This window comes from Dipodomys ordii, unplaced genomic scaffold (genome assembly GCF_000151885.1).
Source record: "Dipodomys ordii isolate 6190 unplaced genomic scaffold, Dord_2.0 Scaffold67, whole genome shotgun sequence".
Lineage (NCBI taxonomy): Eukaryota > Metazoa > Chordata > Mammalia > Rodentia > Heteromyidae > Dipodomys > Dipodomys ordii.
In genome coordinates this window covers 5,885,142-5,908,287 of record NW_012267283.1, presented here as the reverse complement: position 1 = coordinate 5,908,287, position 23,146 = coordinate 5,885,142, and the positions used below count along the sequence as shown (strand labels likewise).

General features: G+C 37.3%; 1 protein-coding gene across 2 annotated transcripts in view; it reads left to right on the top strand.

Annotated features, from left to right (window-relative positions):
* The window catches only part of Slc44a1 (solute carrier family 44 (choline transporter), member 1), a 163,588-nt gene that overhangs the window by 32,062 nt on the left and 108,380 nt on the right, over positions 1-23,146 (top strand). For both annotated transcript variants that reach the window (XM_013023310.1, XM_013023309.1), the window contains exons 3-4: positions 4,994-5,083; positions 15,553-15,695. In XM_013023310.1, the coding sequence (XP_012878764.1) occupies positions 5,081-5,083; positions 15,553-15,695 (146 nt within the window). In that variant the 5' untranslated portion in view covers positions 4,994-5,080. The remainder of the gene's footprint in view (positions 1-4,993; positions 5,084-15,552; positions 15,696-23,146) is intronic.

Here is a 23,146-nt window from a genome sequence, read left to right as displayed (position 1 = left end):
GCATTCAAGCCCCATCTCTAGCCCTTAATTTTGAAGTATGTGTTGTATATAACTATGTACATTCCTGGGAATGAAACCCACATCTAAAATTCATTTATGTATGCTTTAGACACATAACCTGAAAGATGTTTTATACATTTTAAAATAATTTTGTGCGTGAAAAGAAAATTCTGCATGGTGTAGAATTTTCACTTGTAGTGTTATGTCAGCCTCAAAAAGCTTTGGATTTTGAGCATTTCATATCATATATTTTTAAATGAGGAGTATCCAGCATGCATATTCATTATAATTCTACAATATTAACTTTGGTATGTGTGCAAAAAGACTATAAAATGTAGATGCTGTTATCCATATATTCTCATCCTTGTTTTTTCTTAATATTAAGAACATGGGAAATATAAAATCTTCATGTTACTCATCTTTGGGAGTCTCTTTTGTGCCCACAAGTTTATGTAGTATCATGTTCTTTTCACCTGAAGAACTTTTTTATTATTTATTTATTTATTTATTTTTGGGGGGGATCCGGTCGTGGGGCCTGAACTCTGGGCCTGGGCGCTGTCCCTCAGCTCTTCAGCTCAAGGCTAGTGCTCTACCACTTGAGCCACAGCAGCACTTCCGGCTTTTTTCTTTTTGTTTATGTGGTGCTAAGGAATCGAAACCAGGGCCTCAGGCATGCAAGGCAAGCGCCTTACCACTGAGCCAACTTCCCAGCCCTGAAGAACTTTTTTAAAACATTGCTTGATTACAAAAGTGCCCTGAGTCTCTCTGGTTCTAATTGTCTGAAAAGGTCTTCATATTTGAGAGACATCTTTGTTACTGTGTTTATTTTATAGTTTTTTAAATTGTATTTTATCATTTCCTTTCTTACAGTTTCTATTTCAGTCTCTTTACTAGGATTTGAGTTTTAGACATAGATTTTTCCATTTATTTTTCTAGAAAACTGTTTTCCTCTTTTACAAAAAAGGAAAATTTGTAATAGGGAATGTGTAATAATGACAGTATTGCTTTGAGAGTCAAAAGAGGTCATTGGTAAATAAATGTGTTATCTTGAAAATGCCCTATCCCTCTTCTTCTCTGGGCCTCAGTTTCTCTCATTAAAGGTTTGGATAGCAAGATTACATTACTACTTAGTTCCTAAATTCTAGGGTTTTGTGAAGGAAGAGAAGGCTAACATTTATTGACAGTGCATTTAATCCAATGAAAAAATCTGAGAAAGGAATAAAATTATATTCTAAAAGTGCTTTTATAACATGCCTTACTTTTAGTAAGGTGTATGTGGAATATTAATTGACAGAAACAACATTAAATCCAGTTGCCAGTTGGTTAAATCTGTTGAAGAATCATTAAATTTTTTCTGCTTTTCAGTTTCTTGACTCACTTGAGAAATTTCATAGCTTATAACATATCTCATTTACTTTCTTTGCATTTGTAGGATTTTTAAGTTGTTAGAGTGGCTTCCAAATTTTGCAGTGTGAAGAAAGATTAATGGAGGTTGATACTCTTTACTGACATGTGCAAAAGAATAAGCATCTTATTGAAGTGGGCTTTGAAGTCACAGATGGGTTTAAATCCTGGTTGTATGGTTGTTAAACTTTGGGCTGATCATTTAATTTTTCCTAGTTTATGAAATAGGGATCATTCCCATGTCATAGAATTGGTTTAGTGTCTGGGTAATAGGAATCAGTCATTGATGACATTAAAAATGTTAGCTACAATGAACCACCATTAAGTACAAGTAAAAGTCTAAAAAAAAAAAAAAGACTTTAAGACTTTTTTTACAATCCCTTTTGATAGAAAGGGCTACCTGGTTACAAGACATTTTAATAATAGGGATAGGTTTAACTAAAAAGTGAATATTGATGAGTAGTGGTAATAACAAAGAATTGAGGGCCTATATGATGATGGATGCTCATTTTTAAAAAATCTTCTGAACAGCCCATTGAAGTAAGCCACCCTTCCTGTGGGAAATGTTCTTGTGACCATTTTTCACTTTTCTGCTCTGCCTGCATGCTAGTGTGCGCGCACACACCCACACACCCACACCCACACCTACACACACACCTCCTTCCCTTTTTCCCCACGTCTCACCCCAGTTGAGATTTTCTTTGGCAAAGCAGTGGCCCACAGCAAGTTGAATTGAATTGTTGAGATGTAAAGTCTGTATTTTTCTTGTCAAGAATAAGGTCCTTCTACCTTTAAAATTACAGATGTAGATTGCAGCATTAACAAACTGATTGGTGGTTTGAAGTAAAAATACGAAGAAAATAGTTGTGATAAAGGATTGACTTGATCAAACTGAGGCCTCCTCCATTCCATAATACTGTTTGTTAAGACTAAGTACTTTAGATAGAGGACTTATTTAAAGTAGCTTTTGCCTTATAAATTTACCAAAGAGTAAATATAATGCATTTTAAGGAAGTGCCCAGATTCTGTGTTTGTGAGTAATTTTACTGGAATGGACATCATTCAATACTGAAATTATTCAATACAAAGAAGCATTCTTTAGTCACAGTGAACAACTGTCTTCCAAACTGCAGACTGCAAACAGGCATCCTTGTTCAAATAACACAGGGAGTAATGTCAAGATATTTTGCAGTTGTTTCTTGTTTTTACAAAAGTACATTCCAGGTCACAATCTTGGGATTGTTGGGAGGAGCTGAAGCGATCCAATGTAACTCCTTCCTGCCATCTAGAGAGATGAAGCAATTTATCTAAAGTCATATAGCTAACTAATGACACCGCCAGAGAGAGAAGTCACTCATCTATTATGCCACCTTGCTGTATTTCTCTGGAAAAAATTGCCTACTCATTCCTGGGTTTTAATGTTAGCTTTAGTCTTAGAGTATGGGATTTTCCATGACTAACAAGTGATCTTTTGTTTTCCCATGTGGGTGTCAGGGAACAAGCAGAGTATTTTTGTTATAGCCAGAACAGTGTAAAGCAGCAACAAGGTAGTTATCTAGTTAACGCTTTAGGAGTCAAGAAGTTGTCATAGCTCACAATTCTTTGCCCTTCTTGTTGATAGGCAGTTATTTTAAAGCTGAGTATTTTATTGTTTTCTTCTTGTACAGGTCCTGAGGCTTGAACTCAAGGCCTGGGCACTGTCCTCGAGTTTCTTTGATCAAGGGTAGTGCACCACCACTTGAGCCATATCTCCGCTTCTGGCTTTTTGGTGGTTAATTGGAGATAAGAGTCTCATGGACTTCTCTGTACCCAGACTGGCTTCAAAATGTCATCCTTAGATCTCAGCCTTCTGAGTATCTAGGATTATAGCATGAGTCACCAGCACCTGTTTAAAGCTGAATTCCTTAACCTAGAGTCTGAATTTCCTGAACTTTTATGAAAACTGTGTGACTATATATTTATATGGTAAGAAAATAATCTGTAGCTTTCATCAGAATTTTCAAAGCCGATAAGAGTTTAAAACTGTTGTTTTAGAAGAGAGACCTAATCCCGATTACACTCAAAGTATGTTATAGTAGAGAGTTTCTTATCTTAAGCTCCCTTACTACTGAACAAGTCTTGCCCAGGCTTCTTAGATTTTGTGATGGAAGCCAGCATAGGCTTTTGTTGCCAGACTCTTTCACCTTTTTTCCCAAGATTAATTGCCAAACATTTTTCCTGAGCTTTCTCATTCTCTCCCGGGCTCTGTTTGTAGGAGAGAGTGGGAAACTCAGGGATGTTCGCTCATTAGGAAGCTCAAGTATATTTCTACTGTTACAGGTTCTGTGATCTGATCTGAGAACCTAAGACTATTGCAGTAAGAAAGTAATTCCAATCAGTACTCTGTAAATTAACTTTTAATATTTTGTGTTTGATCTAGAAACTTCTATTTTTTTTGAAGCAGAATGAAAATCCATAGATGGTGGTTTAGGAGCTGTTCACAATTGTCTAGGAAATTTGAATTTTTTTTTTCTCCTTGAATTTTATTTGCTTTAGAAGAACTTATCCCTGTATTGGAATTCATTTTGATGGGCTCCCTTCCAGAAGAGAGCATACAGAAAGCACATTCTAATTTTTTTTTTTTAAGTCTAGCATCTGGTCACACAAAGAAAAAGCACTAAGATGGAGGTTGGAAAAGCTTGTTCATTTACTTATTCATTAAAAAAACAAAACAAAACCCTTACTGAGAACATATCAGAAATGCTTAGACATTATCTTAGATGATGGAAAATGAGAACTGAACTCTTCCCTTCTGAGGCTATCTGCTGGGAATTCAGCTAACAATAATAATTCCCATGATTGCCATGAGAGAAAGCATTGATCTCAGTTTTGTGCCTGGCCAGAAGTAGGGATGAAGCCACTGGATAATTATTGGCCAAAGAAGTTAGGGTGACCAAAGAGGTGACCAAATTTGAAGGTCTTTTTTTTTTTTTGTTGGTTGTGGACTTGAACTCTGGGCCTGGGTGCTGTCCCTGAGCTCTTCAGCTCAAGATGAGTGCTCTACCACTTGAGCCACAGTGCCATTTCCAGTTTTCTGATGGTTAATTGGGGATAAGAGTCTCATGGACTTTCCTGCCCAGGCTGGTTTTTTTGTTTGTTTGTTTGTTTTTTGGTCGGTCCTGGGGCCTGCACTCAGGGCCTGGGTGCTGTCCCTCAGCTTTTCAGCTCAGGGCTAGCACTCTACCACTTGAGCCACAGTGCCACTTATGGCTTTTTCTACTTATATGGTACTGAGGAATTGAACCCAGGGCCTTATACATACAAGGCAAGCACTCTACCATTGAGCCACCTTCCCAGCCCTCAGGCTGGTTTTGAACCATGATCCTCAGATGTCAGCCTCCTGAGTAGCTAGGATTACAGGCATAAGCCACCAGCTAAAAGGACTTAACTCATTCATAAATCATTTCAGAAGGCTATTCTCAAAGGTTTGATAGAAACTTATCTGGCAAATCAAGGATCTGGGTTTGTAGGAATAAAAAAGAGAAGGCCTTTCTAATTTTAACTAAACTTGACATTTACCATGTTCCTATATTTTTATATTTTCAATTAGAGTTCCAAACGAGAATGGAAGCCTCTGGAAGACCGTAGCTGCACAGATATACCATGGCTGCTGCTCTTCATCCTCTTCTGCATTGGGATGGTAAGGAAACTCATAACTGAATTTGAACTCATGATCCAAGGGAATGATGGGTGGGAAGCTTCTTTAAAGAGGAAACTTGTATATATGGGTGCATATGTATGCTTGTGTATATATTTTACTGCTTTTAATCAATGGTCTAAGGTTCCATTGAGGCAGTTTATGTTTTCCCACATATAGTTCAGTGATAATTGGTATCTCTCGTTTTTGTTTTGTTTTGTCTTTACATGAAAACTGAGTTCAAAGTTAAGAGACTTATAACTTACTTCAGGAAGCCAGTCATTTGTCATGAGTTTATTGAATTGTGTTCTTAAAGGCACAGTGAGCAGAGCGCTGGCTATGGACTTGAGAATCCTGCATATTTACCCAGTCTACTCACACAAACCTGATAGTCATCTTTGGACCAATCAGAATTCTCTTCTCAGAGATGTGGTATACCTGTTATGTATAAAAGAACAGGTTTTGCCTGGTGCTGGTGGCTCACACCTGAGATCCTACCTACTCAGGAAGCTGATATCTGAGGATTGTTGTTTGAAGCCAACTAGGTCAGGAAAGTCTGTGAGACTCTTATCTCCACTAAACTATGCCCCCAGTCCCCCCAAAAGCCAAAGCTGAAACTGGAGGCTGATGAGATCTAAGGCTCAAAACCAGCTGGGGCAGGAAAGTTTGTGAGACTTTTAGCTCCAATAAAATACTCAGAAAAAGCTGACAGTAGGACTGTGGCTCAAGTGGTAGAGTGCTAGCCTTGAGCACAAAGAGGCTCAGTGACAGCGCCCAGGCCCAGGAACAGCAGAAAAGCCAAAAATGGAGCTCTAATTCAAGTGGTAGAGTGCTAGCCTTGAGCAAAAGAAGTTCAAAAACAGTGTACAGGTTGAACTCAGGCTCAAGCCACAGGACCAGCATGCACAGAAAAAAAAAAAAAGATAAATGACCTGGACATATTCCTGTAATCCTAGCTACTCAGGAGGCTGATATCTGAGAATTACAGTTGGAAACCAACTTGAGAAAGAAAAGTCTGTGAGACTCTTATCTCTACTAAACTACTCAGAAGTGGTTCTGTGGCTCAAGTGGTAGAATACTAGCCCTGAGCATAATGGTGAGCAAGAACAGCACCCAGGCCTGAGTTCAAGCCCCAGTACTGGCAAAAAAAAACCAAAAAACAACAACCTTTTGCTAGATGATATCTACCATTACTTCCAGTTTTGAAATACTTTATTTCTTTCTACATGGGATATTGTTCATTGCTTTACCTTCCTCAGCTCATACATACTAAGCTCTACAGCCTGCTATATCTACTGTATTAAATATCATCTGTCGGTCAGAGATTAAGAGACCTAGTATTTTTCCATTCCATGTAGAGGACAACAATCCGAGTCCTGGTGCATAGTGCCAGGTGTGAACTTATTTAGTAGACCGAATTGCTGAACTTAAGTGATACAGTCTTCAGCGGCTTTAGAATCAGTGCCAGTGTGTTGGTTGGCAAAAAGATATACAGATAGCTGGTTTAGAGTCTGCTGATGTTTAGAACTGTAAAGGACTTAAAACTCTTCATCTGGTCCATCACCCTCATTTTACAGATAAAACATCAAACCCAGAGATGGAATCAACCAATCCCAGTCCACACTGCTATTTAATGGCAGAGCTGCTAACAGAGCCCAGTCTTTTTACTTGGGCCAGTGATATTTTCTACTACTCATTTCCTGTTCATCAAGGAAGCTGTGCAGTATTGCTCTCTTTCTTAAGTCTGCTGAACTCCATATAGAACTTGTCTTATACAGACAAACTTTTTGTAGATGTTCTATTCTGTATGTCTTTATAAGCAAAAATTTTAGGAAAGTTTTATTGTGTGTCTCTCTGTTTACCTCACCAGTACCTTCTCTGAATCAAGACTATATTGTTGGCCAGTACGCACAATTGTAGGTACCAGTTCTAACCCAGAAACAAAAAGGAGGCAGTATATTTCTATGAGTTGTGATAAATCCAATAAGATAAAGAATGTTTGTTTTAATGATAGGCATGCATTTTTGCCAAATTTACTGTATTTAGGAAAGATCATAATACCCAGTGCTTAAGCCAGACCTTTTAAGACATTGTTTAATGGAATGGCAACTAAATGTGGCATGCACAAATAAATACTCCAAGTACAGCAATGACTGATAACAGATTGGGCCATAGCCTTTTCCCCACCCCTCAAGTATAACCTTGGAGTACAGAGCAGCTGACCTCCCCAAATTATGTTTATAAAAAAAACATGTACCATGCCACCCAAAGTGCTTTTGCTTTTCTGTACTGAAATAGCTCAGAAAAGCGTAGTCATTAATGTTAATAGACTCATTTGCAAGGGACTTGAGAGTAAGGAATCATTTGTTTACTAAAACGTTTTCTAAGGCAGTGGTAATTAATATAATGTTGATTTCAATGTGATGGTAATTAAGACCCACTGTGTGTACTTTTAAATGCAGGCATAGCAGTATTTGTTTTGGAATGAGTCTTTTAATAGAATACGTCCATGGAATTTAGCTAACATCAAATTTTTCCATGTGGAAGTTGAAATAATCTCAAAGTTCTTTTGCCTATCACATGGGCACAACAGAGATTAAAATTTTTTTTTTGCCTTCTTACAGCCTGTTTTACTTGTTTTATTAGAAGTCATTCCCTGCTTTTCCCTGGTTTTAGTCTGTAGCCTAACCCAGATCTCAAATGCCTGGGACCACAGTGTTTCTGACTTCAGGTTTTTAAAAAAATGTGGAATGTCTGCATATACATTAGGAGTTATCTTAGGGATGAGACCCAGTCTATATATAAAATTATTATTATTATTTGTGTGTGTGTGGGGGGACGTTACTGAGGTTTGGACTCAGGACCTAGGCATTGTCTCTTAGCATTTTTGTTCAAGGCTAGAGCTCTACCTCTTGCCCCTGCATCTCCACTTCTGACATTTTGCTGGTTAACCGGAGATGAGTCTCATGGGGGTGTGTATCCCCATTTGCCCTATAATATCAGGTATCAGCCTTTTTTATTGTTATTGTTATTATAAAGGTTACAATTACATAAGTTGAGTAATGAGTACATTTCTTTTTGGACACACTCCTTCCCTCGTGCTCTCCCAGTTTTTCCCTCCTGTATGGTTTATATTCCACATAGTGTCTTGTGAGTACCACTGCTGTATTTGTTCAACCTTCATCCCTCCATTTCTCTGCCCCCTCTTATCCTCTCAAAGATAAATAAGTGAATAAACAAGACAAAAAGAAAACAAAACAACAACAAAAACCTCTTGTTTCCAGTTCTTGGAATTCATTTCCACAAGCATTATTTTATATGATTAGAGGCACATGGACATTGTGCCTTTGTGTTCCTCCCCTAAGAGTGTTCTCCTTTGGTCTCACTGTGTGTGAATGCCTAGAGTCCTGTATACGTTAGCATACACCATTTGAGCTTGGCTTACCTCACTTAACATGATTTGTGCCAGGTCCATCCATTTCCCTGGGTATCAACCTTCTTGAGAGCATCATCTTCCTTGTTTAAACTTACCTTAAGTGCTGAGATAACAGGTGTGTGCTAACATACTTGGCACAGGTTTGAACTTTCATAACTATTTCATAACTATGTGCCTAGCCTGTTCAAGAAAAATTCATGTGACTCCATTTATTCCCTCCCCTCCTTCCTCTTTCTCTACTTCCCTCCTTCCCTTCTCTTTTTCTTTTTTCCCTCCTTTCTGTGTGTGTGTGTGTGTGTGTGTATGTGTGTGTATTTGTTTGTTTTTGCTATTTTGAGACACAGTCTCACTAGGTAGCCCAGGTTGTTCTTGAATTTTTCAGTCTTCTTTCTACTTCACAAGTGCTGGGATTATTGGCATCTAGTAGCTAATCTATATTTGCACTTCTAAGTTTCTATTTTCAGATAAGGTAGAATGCAAATGTTTCTCAATCTTAGCTATACATTAGAATCATCTGGGATATTTAAAGTAAAATGCCATACTCCTCTGCGATTCTCATGTCTCCCACATTGTTCTGTTGTTCATGCAAGGTGCAGACCCTACTGTAGCCACAGAAAAATTAGGAGATAGGAGTAACATGCCTAGATTTAGAAAGAATGCCCCAGTATCCAGTATTAAAGATGACTTGGGAAGGAAGAGATTTGAGGCAGTTCAGATAAGAGGAATAAAACTTGAAATGATGTGATATAGTAAAGGAAAGTAAGAAAGAGCTTGAATAGGCTAACCAGTGGTTATCCATGGTATAGTAAAGTGAGAGTCAAGTCATGGATGAATAATGAGGCTCTCTGTCAAATCTAAGTTTGAATCTTACCTCATTGCCTTCACGTTTCCTAGCCAGTCTGTATACATCCGGGAATCTGATTGAGATGGATAAACAGAGTACCAGGTATCACCAATGAGAAGGCATCTGATTTTGTGCCCAATGAAAAAGTCCTCTATAGTATAAAAATGACTTACACTATGTAGATTAAAGTTCCTTGTCATCTAGTATGATCAAACCTAATTATTTCTCTGGAAAAAGTATATGTGAGAATAGAAGACAGGAAGAGAGAACGGGGATCTACCTAGACCAATCAGCTTAGCACAAAAATGGAGGGAAGAGAGGAGGCTGGATGGCCCTAACAGGAATGCCAAACCTGGAAAATAGTTACTGCTACTCTCTGAGTGAAGGCTAGGTACCTCACTCTTAGAAACTCAAATATTTTTTCTCATAACTGCTTCTGGAATTATACATTCTTGTTACCATCTTGTCTGCTTTACACATTAGGAAACAGAGACACAAATATTTTGTTTGATTTTACAGTAACTCCACTGGTCCCAGGAGAGAAGAGGAAGAAGGTCTCAATAAGTACATTCTATTATGTTGACTGAAATCAGGAACAACAGTAAAAGGTTTTGTTTAGAACATGAGGTTATTAGGCCTGTAAGACCTAATAACCTCACTTCCCAGTAAAACATGCTTTCATCAATGTTTCTGGCTTTGACCAAACAATCTCTACAGGACTTCTCTAGTGTGGAGTAAGGAATCTCAAGGGAGGGACTGGAGAGAAGAGTTTTAATATCTTAGGTGTGCTCTATAATAGATAATGCTGCCATTACTGAGATTGAAAATATGCAGGAACAGAAAATGGTTTGGGAAAAGGTTGAGAACAAAAGCTCTTGACATGTACAATTTGTGCTGGAAATGCAGGGTTGGGATTTTGGAGAAAGATCTAGAAGGAGGAGCCCTGGTGTCCTTTCAGATTACTCTCAAGTATCATTTTCATTTTATAGCATAAGTCCCAGGGCCTGATATTTCTATCTCAGTAACTGAGGTTGATCACTGAGGTTGATCCGCAGCACATGGTGAGAGACACACTGCAGCATTTAGTTACCTGTTCTGTGGTCTGTTCTTTGCCAGGATCATAGAATAGAAAGAACAGCAAGCCAGAAATTTCCAGATGGTTACTTTGTACAAGGAACACCCACTCTTTTTAACTCCCATTAAAAAAGAAAATTGTGGTAAAACATATATGACATGTACTTTTTTCCATTTCAACCATTCTGAGTATATTTCAGTTAATTCTGTTTGTTTTATTTTTATTTTATTTTATTTTTGCACCAGTTCTGGGGCTTGAACTCAGGGCCTGGGCACTGTCTCTGAGCTTCTTTTGCTCAAGGCTAGCACTCTACCACTTGAGCCACAGCACCACTTCGGGCTTTTTCTGTGTATGTGGTACTGAGGAATTGAACCCAGGGCTTCATGGATACTTGGTGAGCACTCTACCACTAAACCTCATTCCCAGCACAATTCTATTTGTTTTTACACTGTTCTCCCCACCACACACCTTAGTCACTGAATTAAACCAACTGATTTTAGATTTCTTCATGTAATTATACTCTTAATTTTTTTTTCTATTTGCTTTCCTTTAGAAGGATGGAATTTTGGCAAAGAGAGCACTTGGGAGATTAATCTAGTCCAGTCCTTGGGGCCAGTAAAGAAATGGCTTAGAAACTGAGTTTGTAAGGCACGTTAGTGTCAAAAGCAGAATCAGTTCTCAGCGTTCCTGCCCACGTTCCTTTCATTGCTGTTTGCTGTCCATGAATCTGAGCCATTCTGATTTTGCTCCTTCATGCCTCATTGTTTCTTGTTTTGAGATCATTTCAGTTCTTCTGGGATAAGCCTTGCATTTGTCTATGCTCAATAAATACTTATTAACTTGATGTTTCTTAGACTTTAATTAGTCTTTTTTTTCCATCTTTCCTCATTCTAAGAGCTTTCAATTAAACTTTAAAGGAATCTAGAAATTTGGCCACCAGCTCTAAATTTCTTTTTGTTTGTTTGCATACATAGGAGCTTTGTACTAGCCTTTTAGCTATACCTTGTCAGCTGGATTCCAACAGCCTGCCATGGCTCTTGAAAGAGCAAGAACAAAGGCTAAATGTTACTGGTTTTACAAATCAGTTATTAGGGAACTTACTTCAAGCATTTATTGAGATAAAGAGTATATGGTAAATGACCTTGTACTTAAGGAAGAAATAATCAGAACATAGTTTTCATTTGTTTGTGTTTTGAGATGCTTCTCACTCTGTGGCTTAGGCTGGCCTCAGATTCACTATGTAGCTGAGACTGGCTTTGAACTCTCAATCCTCCTTGCCTCAAGTCTCTCTAATGCTGGGATTATAGGTATGATCCACTACACTATTTTTTAAATTAAATTAACTGTGCCCCTGGGACACAGTTGTCACCACAACTCATTTCTGCTTATATTTAAATTTTAAAACATTATATGTATATACTACCTCTTGCCCTGACTAATTTTTGTTGACTCATCTCTTTCCTGAAAAAAAATTTAAAATACAAAAAAAACCTAAAGTCATCTGCCCTGCTCAGTTGCTTAGTAAAAAAGTTCTAGTTATGAAATTCAAAGATGCTTGTAAAAATACAATTGTGTTCTAAAATTTGTACTAATAGTGGATGAAGTGAAGGGAAGGTTCTTACCACAGTAGAACTAGACTCTGTGTGAGACATAAAGGGAAAAATGACATAGCTTATTAGGTAGCATGTTGTCTTTCTCCCACTTAGGTAATAAATATCAATTAGTTGTAAAGTCCTGCCTATGACCTATATGCTTGATCTGATATGTCCTTGTTTGCCTGATCTGATTAGAGTCATTTGTTTGTATGTGGATTTTTCTACTTCTGTCTCTCACAAGAGCTGTCCTGAAAGCACTAGAGTAGCTCAATCATTTTAAGACTTAATAGGCTTGTTCTTTCTCTAGTGCTGATTCTATTCTATGCTAATAAAACCTTCCCTCGTCTTTTTTTCCCCTCATTTGTTCCATTTTTATGATTTCCTTCTGTTCAATAGTCTTTTCCTCTGCTCTCTGCAGGGCTATTAAATTATTGAGTGTATTCTGTAAACTTCTGAAACTATACTGCTCCTTGAATTTGGGTTATGGCATTTTTCTTTTTAAGGAGATTATAATTTTAATTAGACTTAGCTGTGTTTCCTGTTGTCAGGGCTTGTGCCATGTGGGAAACCCCTAGCAGAGCAGTCATGGTTTCTTCCCATCTTACTAACTTACTTTCTCCCCACCCACACTCCAGCAGCTCCTCATCTTCTTTACTTAGTAGTTCCTGCAAGCAACTAAGAAGTTTATGTGAAAATCTGTCGGTGTCCCATTTTAGCATATATATATGTAATATAATTTATACTCTGGCCATTCCACAGTGATGTGAGGTGGCTTTTGATAACTTACATGTCCAATGATACTATTAAAAATAGTCAGAAAAGGAAGCCAGAAACCATTTAAGGGACTCTGTAACACAACCTATTATCAAACATAAGCAAATTCCTATAAGAAATGAAAGAAGAATGTAACCTTTAATTATGAATGTAACAGCATTGCTATTCTAGACTAGTAATGAAAGAAGATTGTAATTGTGGTCTGCAAATAATTTTGTGTGGTAACAAAATTACTAATATTATTTCTTACTTCCCCACTCCCCCAAGACATTTTTATTCCAAGAGAACTGAAGGGTTTTTTGTTTGTCTCCCAGTTACTGTGGCTCCCCTCTTTAGTCTGACTTTTCTATTCAAATCTTCTACTAACAGCTACTATCTACAGATTGGTTCATGTTATCTCATTTAGTCCTCATCACTATGTTGTGATATAGATGAAGAGGGAGCAGAATCTAAATAGGTTATTGAATCCAAACCATACAGATAGTACGTGTAGACAGTGTGTATCCAGGTCTCTCTGAATACTATGTCTGTTCTCTTTATTATTCAGTGATGGTTTTTGTGGATGAAATACATTGGAAGTGACATTAGTCAGCCTTCACTTACCATGACAAATATCTGAGATGAGAAGATTTTAGCCTATGATTAGTTGACCCATTGTTTTGGATCTCTGGTGGCACATTATGAAGAAATGAAACCTCTTACTTTGTGCCTAGGTGGAAGAGGCCAGGATCCTACATTCTCCTTCAAAGTAACACCTCACCCCAATAACCTGAAGACTTCCCCACCAGGATCACCTGTAACAGATTTCATCCTCTATCCCCCCACCCCCATCCCCAATACCCTCTAAGTATTAACATAGGAGCCTTTAGGGGGACAGTCCAGATCCAGACAATAGTAGAAAGGTTAGCCATTAAACTCCAAATATTTACCTCTCTTTAAGATGGTATGTTGATTTGTACTTGTATATGTGTACAGTGGCTTAATGTTTTTGTCTCATGTCTTAGTATTGGATTGAAGTTGTGAGGTGGGAAGGAGTGTCCTACAGTGTCCTTGTGGCAGTCAGGAGAAAGGGAGAGGCCCAACAAGGAAGTGAGAATAAGTGTTGTGCCTGACCCTAGTGCTGGCATTAGCTGGCATGCATATATTAGCTTGTATAATTACTGTACCCGCCTTTATGTTAAGTGGTGTTCTGGTCACAACTCATAGATAAGTACATCAAAGCACAGAGCACTAAGCAAATTTGTCCAAGGTCACATCATATCACCATTACATTGTAACATGTTTGACCCCAAGGCTCACAATCTTTCCCTTATAGTATTTTCTTTCTTCTAATCACAATGTGGCTAATATTCATTTAGCAACTACTTTGGTGCCAGGCAGATTAGTTACCATACTGTATTATGATATTTCATCTTTAACACGGCCTGTATCTACATTTTACAGGTGAGTAAACAGAGGCAGAAAGTCGACATCACTTGCCGAGATCAGAAGTAAAGAATAGCAAACTAAGCATAGTCTCTACAGTGAGTCTACTTTCTCACAAAGTGTAGTTTTAAAAAATTCCTGTTGTAGGGAGCTAGACTCACATCTCTCTCACTTCATTACCTGCAAAATGAAAGTAGAAGAGTTATTTAGGAAAAAGAATTTGGCTTTTTAGGTAAGTGTTCTTAAAGGGGAAACACACTTTTCTCTGGAATATCTTCAAGTATTTATTCTATTGTCTGAGATCTAGCAGCAACACAGTAGATAAGAACTGCTTATGATAGTTGACTATGATGAGTTGAACAGTAATAATCTCTGCCTTCTTAGCCGCTTTATTAAAAATTACAGAAGCTTACCCTTTAAACAGCCATATTACACAATCTTTAGTCTTCTCCTCAATACATTCAGTTTATCGGTAGCACTTCATCTTCCAGTTCACATACTTAGTAACATGTGGTTAAGTGTGGGCATTTATTGCCTTATCCTGGCTAGTATAGTCTTGGTTTAGCACATCTGATATGGTCCAGGAAGAAATATATTCTTATGAAGTAAAGTAACTTTTGCAGTACACAAAGCCAATACCTTACTTGCTCTCGTCTGGTCTCCAGTATTAAGAGCATGACAGCTCTCTATGATGTCATTATTTGGCATGTATGCAGCTTTATTGTAGGAAGGATAAAAGTGCTATGTGTGCTGAAGTGATAATGATTCAAAACCTACTTACCTATTGTTCTTTGAATTTTTTTTTCCTTTCATCCTTTGGTGTTGTTCCCTTAACAGAGTTCTTTTAGAACAAAATGAAACTAAGACAGCTGCTTTTTAAAAAAATTTTATGCTCTAGTTATTACAAGCTTCTGTAGCCTCAGGTAGTTTATTTAACCTCTCTGGGCCTCAGTATCTTCATCCTGAGGATTAGAGATAATGTATGATAAGCATCAAAATACAGCCTGCCACTGCGCAGGTGTTCAATATAAAGAAACTATTATTGTTATTATAATAATAATTATTATTATTATAAAATACAAAAACAATCTTATGCTGTAGAAGCTTGGGATTTGTTTTGTTATGGTAGTAAATAGTATTTCCCTGTGGATTTCTTTGCACTGATTATAGGAAGTCCAGGGAACATAGTGGAATAGTGTTTGTACGAAGGAAAGATAGCTCTTTGTTTCCTTCAATAGACAAAAGAAGCTCATTATCATATCCAGTAATGAATGTGGATTATTTTGAATGGTTTATTTATGTGTTTTTTTTTTTCCTTCCTAGGGATTTATCTGTGGCTTTTCAGTAGCAACAGGTGCAGCAGCAAGACTAGTGTCAGGATATGACAGCTATGGAAATATCTGTGGCCAGAGAAATGCAAAGTTGGAAGCAATACCAAACAGTGGCATGGACCACACCCACCGGAAGTGAGTAGACTTGCTGATGATGAACACTATGGAAACTTTGAAGGAGGCACTGATAAGAATCCCTGCTTTGCTTTTTTATTTTTCTGTTTTGGGAGGGTTTTTTAAAAGTTTTGTTTTCTTACTGCTTTAAAAATAATATATATTGAATATCTTTAAATGACTTCTCTTGGTGCTTTTTATTTTTGCTTTTAAATTGTATACTCGAATCATTTTTGTATTGTTATCTCATTAATCTTTAGGTTGTGTACTAAGTTGTTTTTTTTTTTTTTGGTCCAGTCATGGGACCTGAACTCTGGGCCTGGGCACTGTCTCTCAGCTCTTCAGCTCAAGGCTAGCACTCTACCACTTGAGCCACAGTGCCACTTCTGGCTTTTTTCTTTTTGCTTATGTGGTGCTGAGGAATCGAACCCAGGGCCTCATGCATGCAAGGCAAGCGCTCTACCACTGAGCCACCTTCTCAGCCCTGTGTACTAAGTTTTAACCTAGAAAGGCGCATAGGTTTTCTTTCCCTCCTAACATAATACTTGATGAGAAATAGAGGGATAAAAATGGTTATTGAAAGCTGGGTGCCCGTGGCTCATGCCTGTAATCTTAGCTACTCAGGAAGCTGAGATCTGAGGATCTTGGTTCAAAGCCAGCCCAAGCAGGAAAGTCCAATAAGCCACTAAAAAACCGGAAGTGGTGCTATGGCTCAAGCTGTAGAGCGCTTGCCTGGAGCTGAAGAGCTGAGGGATAGCACCCAAGCCCAGACAGAGTTCAAGCCCCACGACTGACGACCCCCCCCCCAAAAAAAAGGCTATTAAGACATTGAAGTTACAAAATAACATTTTGTAATACATCATTTATAAGTACATATTACTTTCTAGTTTTATAAAAAATACATTTTTCCTTGTCAGATTATATAGTCTATTGTGGGTTTTCAGTATTCATCCTGTGGATTTCATGAAATTCCTAATTGCCTTTTTTTTCCCCTCAAAAGAAATATTATTTCATTTTTAATGTTTATGGTAGGAATATATTTCATGTGATTTATTTTATCTATGTTTCCAGTATAATTGTGTAAACTGAATATGTACAACCCATCAAACAATTAGATATTTCATATATCAAACCAGGTCTTCAGAATTGACAAAAGTAATTTTGAGATAACAGCTAATCAGTCTAATATGCTTTATAGACAAGGGCTATGTAGAGAAAAACTTTCTTCTTTTTAGTAAAGTAATAGCAAGCATTTTTCAGGAAGATAATGCTTAATAACTTTATTATTATATAAATCTGCTGTTCAAACTTGGCCCTTCCATATAAGATGTTATTTGATAATTTCACGGACTTGAAAAAATGAGAATGGTCATTTCTCAAGGCTTTTCTCCCTTTAATGAGGAAGAGGTAATGCAGTTCAAGTACACAAACTTTAAGTGACAATAATGAATACTTACAAAACATGCATAGCTGACAAGCCATTGCTACTCTATGAAGTAGGTGAAGTTGGCTTGATTGCCAAGTTCACATGCCTGCTAAGCAGTAGACTTCCCAGTGCAGGCTGTGAGCTCTTGTATCACTTGAGAAAACTGAAAAGGGGCTCTTAGCACCTTGGAGGATTGTTGTATTTATTCTTCCTTGTGATTACTTCATGAAATGAATCTACATTTCTTGTATCAAGACTGTCCATATCTTTTTTACTTTTTATTTTGAAAAAATTTTGGACTATAGATGTTGTAAGTATAATAGAGTGAATTCCACAAATTTTGTGTGTACACACACGCGCATGTGTGTGTATGTATGTGTGTGTGTTTTAAGTACTTTTGATGCTGTAAAACATTAACTCTTTAATGCTGTTGACAGATAACAAATACAAAATGTTTTAATTTAGACACTAGGAGATAAGAGGACATAAGCGCTTCCTTCCTTCAGGTTTACTGCTTGCATGGGATTTGTAATTATTTTTATGATGGGCCTCATAACTTGCTAGTGACTCCATACATATCCTTATTCTAAGGTTGATTTGACTGCTCTTCCTCAGCTTGACCTTTTGGTGGTTCATCAGACCAGAGGAGCCTCTTATAAAGAGGAAACTACCTGTCATGTTGAAAAAGTGGATACTCTCTCTCAATACTTCCTACAGTTGAGAGTCATTTAGATATACAGTGTTAGGGAAAAAAAGTTTCCTAAGCGTAACTATCTCTTGACTTATGTATATGTGTTTATTTATTTATTTATTTTTGGGTCCGGTCGTGGGGCCTGAACTCTGGGCCTGGGCGCTGTCCCTCAGCTCTTCAGCTCAAGGCTAGCGCTCTACCACTTGAGCCACAGCGCCACTTCCGGCTTTTTTCTTTTTGCTTATGTGGTGCTAAGGAATCAAACCCAGGGCCTCATGCATGCAAGGCAAGTACTCTACCACTGAGCCACCTTCCTAGCCCCATGTATATGTGTTTAAAATTGATTTTTGATCTTGTCTTCATATTTCCTGCATTTTAAGCTTTTTTTTTTTTTTTTTTTTTGCCAGTCCTGGGGCTTGAACTCAAGGCCTGGGCACTGTTCCTGAGCTTCTTTTGCTCAAGACTAGCTCTCTACCACTTGAGCCACAGCACTACTTCCAGTTTTTTCTGTTACTGAGGAATCAAACCCAGGGCTTCATGCATGCTAGGCAAGCAACTCTACCACTCTACACATTCTCAGCCCTTTTAAGCTTTTTAATGTTAATCTATTAGAGTACTTCTGTCTATACGTGGTAATTACTTCTAGTGACTGGTAAATTTTTGAACATAACTTTTCAGGTAAGTCTATCATGTTTGGAATTAGATGGTGATAGGAAGGTGGTAGCCTTTGTGTTTATTATTTTTATTCTGTCCTTTTCTTTCTTTTGCTTAATGCATTGGCTTCTTTCTTCTAGATTTGTTTTCTTGTACTTCTTTGACTTCACTATGGACTCCAAGCCTTTCTTCCTTGATAAGAATACTTTTGTATCTGTTTTACCCCCAATTACTTCAGCCTGATCTTGATCTCTTTTTCCCACCCCTTATCCTCCAGCACTGTTGTGGAACTTACTTATACCTCTATACATATTCATTGAGATAAATCAGTGAGTAAGTCCTCTGAAACCTAGGATAGCAGCTAGTTTTCTCCTGCCCTGCATGAGTATGGTTTCTTTTACTAGAAAAAGAATTCCTCCCATTCTTCATGTGGCTCCCACTTGTATTCATCCTGTAGCTTTCAGCACAAATGTCACTTCCAGGAAAATCTTCAGTACAGCAATTACACTAGATATATAAAAGTATCCTCTTGTGGTGTTCTGTAGTATGTGTAATTAGATTTTAAAAATAATTGGTTATATGTATTTCTCTTCTGAGTGACAGAGAAGCAATGAGACCTATGTCACATCTATTTTAATGCCTGCAACAGTAGTCAGCACTCAGTTTAGTGCGTGTTGGATGAGTAAATAAATTGTCTTCAGCATTGTGTTCTAGGGTGTGAATTATTGAGTTTGAAGATTATTAATGAATATTGCTGAATGGCTTTCCATTAAGACTTTCATTTATATTTCCAACAGGAGTGTCTGAAATTGCTTCATCTTTGCTAGTATTATTAGTATTTATTCCTTACTATTTTGACAAGCTAAGGAATGGTACTTTATAGTTTTAATTTGCATGTCTTTGATTATTAATGAATGTGAAATCCCCCCCCCCCAAATAGTTTGTTATCCTCTCATGGAGACTGTTGTGCTAGCAAGTCTATTCTTGGTCCTCTTATCTCTAATCTGCTCCATCCTTTATGCTGTGATAGGATTAAGTTCTTCAAAACTGAACTCTTATGTTTTCAGTTCCCAGTTCAAGAGCCTTTGCATTCCTGTTACTGCTTTAGTGTCAAAGATAAGTCTACTCAGCCTCTGCACTTTCAGATTGGGATCCATTTCACCTCCTCAGTCCTCTCTCCCTGTCCCTCAGGGTGAGATTATTATTGTTCCTGACATTCAGTTGATTTGGACTCTGTGCTATTTCTTCTGCCTAACTGCCAATCTGATGCTTGAAACACTTAAGATGGGTCTCATAATTGACCTTTTTATGAAATGTTTCAAAACTAACCTTATCCCATAGTGAGCTTTCCTTTATTTTGATTGCCTGAACTTTTCTATCTCATACTCATTATTCTATTGCCTTCAATTTGCTCTCTAATTATATTGTGTTTCTCATCTGTCTGTATTAATTATTGGTTGCTAGGTAACAGTATTACCATAAACTTAGTGGCCTCATGCAAGACATGTTTGTCATCTCAGTCTCTGTGCTGTGGCTAGCCTCTCACAAGGCTGCAAGAATTCAGTGAGGGTTGGTGGTTCATCTGAAGCTCAGTGAAGGAAAGGTCCTTTTCTAGGATCAAGTAATTGTTGGCAACATTCACTTCCTAGAGAATTGTTTAACTGAGGCCACCTCCGTGCCATGTAAGCTTTTCCATATGGCAATATGTCCCATCAGAGCCAACAATGAGATTTTCAGTAGAGTCTACTAGGAAGATCAATGTTTTAGTCCTATGAGTGGAATCATTTTTGCCATATTCTCCTGGCTAGAAGCAAGTTGCAGATTCCATTGAAATTCAAGGAAAGATTACAAAGACATGATCGCTTAAAGTCAGGAGGAAGGGAGCTTTCCTAGACTCTGTCTTCCTTTCTATACTACTCTTCCTCCCTGAAGCCCCATATTTTCTATAACTCTCAGATTTGGATACCCAAGTATTCCTTAATTAGGTCCTATTTTAAAAAATTAGGTCCTATTTAATTATGGCGAAGAAAGGAAGAAAGTCAACAGTATTAAGAGAAAACATCTATGACTTATTTTAGACAGAGTGTTTAAGATGCCAACTGACTATAGGAATTCTTTCTCTCTAGTTAAGAAATAGCAACATTTTATTTCCTCCTGGTTCTGTTTTTAACCTGTTAACGTATTTACTATAGTAAACAATGTAAAGAAAAATGTCAGACTATTTATGACATACAGGGGGAAGTCTCAACTTCAAATGTTTTAAATTGATTTTAAAGTTGGTTTCTTGAGATATTTAAGACTTCTTTTTTGGGGGGGAGTGGCTCTAGGGCTGAACTCAAAGACACTGCTCCTTAGTGTTTTTTGTTTTTTTGCTCAAGACTAGCACTTGACCACTTAAGCCACAGCTTCACTTGCAGCTTTCTGTTGGTTAATTGGAGATAAGGAGTCTCACAGACTTACTTTCCCTGGTCTGGCTTCAAACTGCAGTCCCCAGATCTCAGTCTTGTTAGTAGCTAGGATTATAGGGACAGTTTTGTACAAATCTAATTTTCTACTTTATCTTTTTATCTCTCCTCTAAAGAAACCATTTAAAGAACCAGTCATTAGTAAAACTTCTCTGCCCCCAAACGCCTCAAATTTCGGATTAAAAACAGTGTTTTAATGGTATCTATAAGAACTTTAAAGGAGTCATGGGGGGTAGTAATATTTGTGAATGAGTAGTTAATTAGGGGAACATCTTATTTAACATCTTTTCATATTTTCTATATAATCTTTAGCAGAGTACAAAGTGAAAACCGAACCAGAGTGTGGTTTTCCTCCTTTTTTCCTAATTGTTCTCATTTTAAGCTCACCGCTTACAATGTTTGTGCTGAAAGGGCATCTGGGATGATTGAATCTTTGATTATATGAGTCAAGGAACTAGGGACTAAAATATATGAGGAAGACAAATTCAGTTGTCCCTCAGTATCCACAAGGGAAAGGTTTAGGATATGAACACATATACAGAGTCCAAACTCTGCAGATGGTCAAGTCTCTTATATAAATGATGTAGTATTTGGTAGAACCTGTATACATCTTCCTGTGTACTTTGAATCATCTCTAGATGAACTGTATGTCTAATACAGGGTAAATAGCTATTATAATATATTTTTAGGGAATAAGAAGAAAAAGGGTCTGCACATGTTCTATACAGATGTGATTTTTTCCCCCCTAATATTTCCAATTCAAGGTTGGTTGAATCTGTGAACAAGAAGACTGTAGGTCTGGAGGATCAACTGTGACAGCAGGCTAGTATCCTACTCAGTGTAGGTCTGGCGGACTGACTGACAGCAGGCTAGCGTCCTACTCAGTGTAGTGATCTGTGCATTGGATTCTACACTGTCTCTGGTAAACAATATACTCATTCTGGTGTCTATCTGTTTCATTTTGGGGATTCCACTGAACATTTAAAGATTGAAAAAACTAACTCTAAAGAGAACATGGAAGGAAGAAGGGATAGGTTTTATAAATTAGTAACATAACTGAAGAGACTCTGAGACCAGAGCATTTAAACAATCTTCAAGGGCTATGATAGTTTTTAATAATTGTTTCAAGAACAGTAGTCTTATTTGGGAGAAACACTTAATTTTTTTATAAGCTCTTCACGGGGGCAGATTAGGACTTTTAAGCTCAGCTTTATAGGTTTAGTGTTTGTCATCCAGTCTACCTTATTTTTACTACTCATTTTGCTGATTTATTATATAAAGGATTACTTAGGGGTAGAGAATTCATAGTATGTGTTCAACACTTTTAAAACAATTGTCAAGTTTCCTGAGCCTTGTATCATTTAATGTAATTATTGATTTTAGGAAGAACATTTTTCTAAGATTAGTAAATATGTAAAACATGCCTTTTAAAAATAGTTGTTATATTTGTCAACTGTGTATTATTGATGCCTGTTTGAAAAAGGAAAAAAAAGGACTAGAAAAATGTAACTAGATGAAACTCAGGGGTAAGGTGCTTACCTAACATGTATAAGGCCCTAACCTTCCACTCTCCCCAACACCAAATTGCTAGAATCCTTGTTTTAGGGTCATTTTTTTTAAGCTGGTAAGACTATGGCTTCTTTTTCTCCTGGTTTGACAACTGGCTGTTTCCAAAGCACTATACGTCACTATTCTTGAAAATTATGATTATGCTTTTATTCAGCATTTGCAGCAAATATTCACTGAAAATCACTTGTGTGCTAGAGATCTCTTTTAGCAATAATAAAATACTCAACAACTTAAATGGCTAACAAATGGGAAGGACTAAATGTATTTCTTTCACTACTGATAACTCTATTTCCTGGAGATTTGGTTTAAAGACTTGAAAGTCTTAAACTAGGCACCGTGTATTATCTCTTGGAAATTATAATCTAGAGAATAAGACAAAACTAGAAGTGATTCTTTGGTTGCAAATTGTCATAGTGGTAGCATGTGGTGTGAAGAGAAACATATAAGGACTTGGGAGGTTATAGTAAGAGGGCCAGTCTAAGGTACTATAGAGCCAGTGAAAATGATGCTGTGGAAATACGACCTTTAACATAGCTTATCTATGTACATTATTAAGGGAAAACTACATTATAAAGCAGTGTAGATAGCATTTTACTGATGCATGTAAAAATATACCTGAGAAAAAGTATAGAAAAGTACAGAATGTTAGTCATGTGATTGTTCAAGT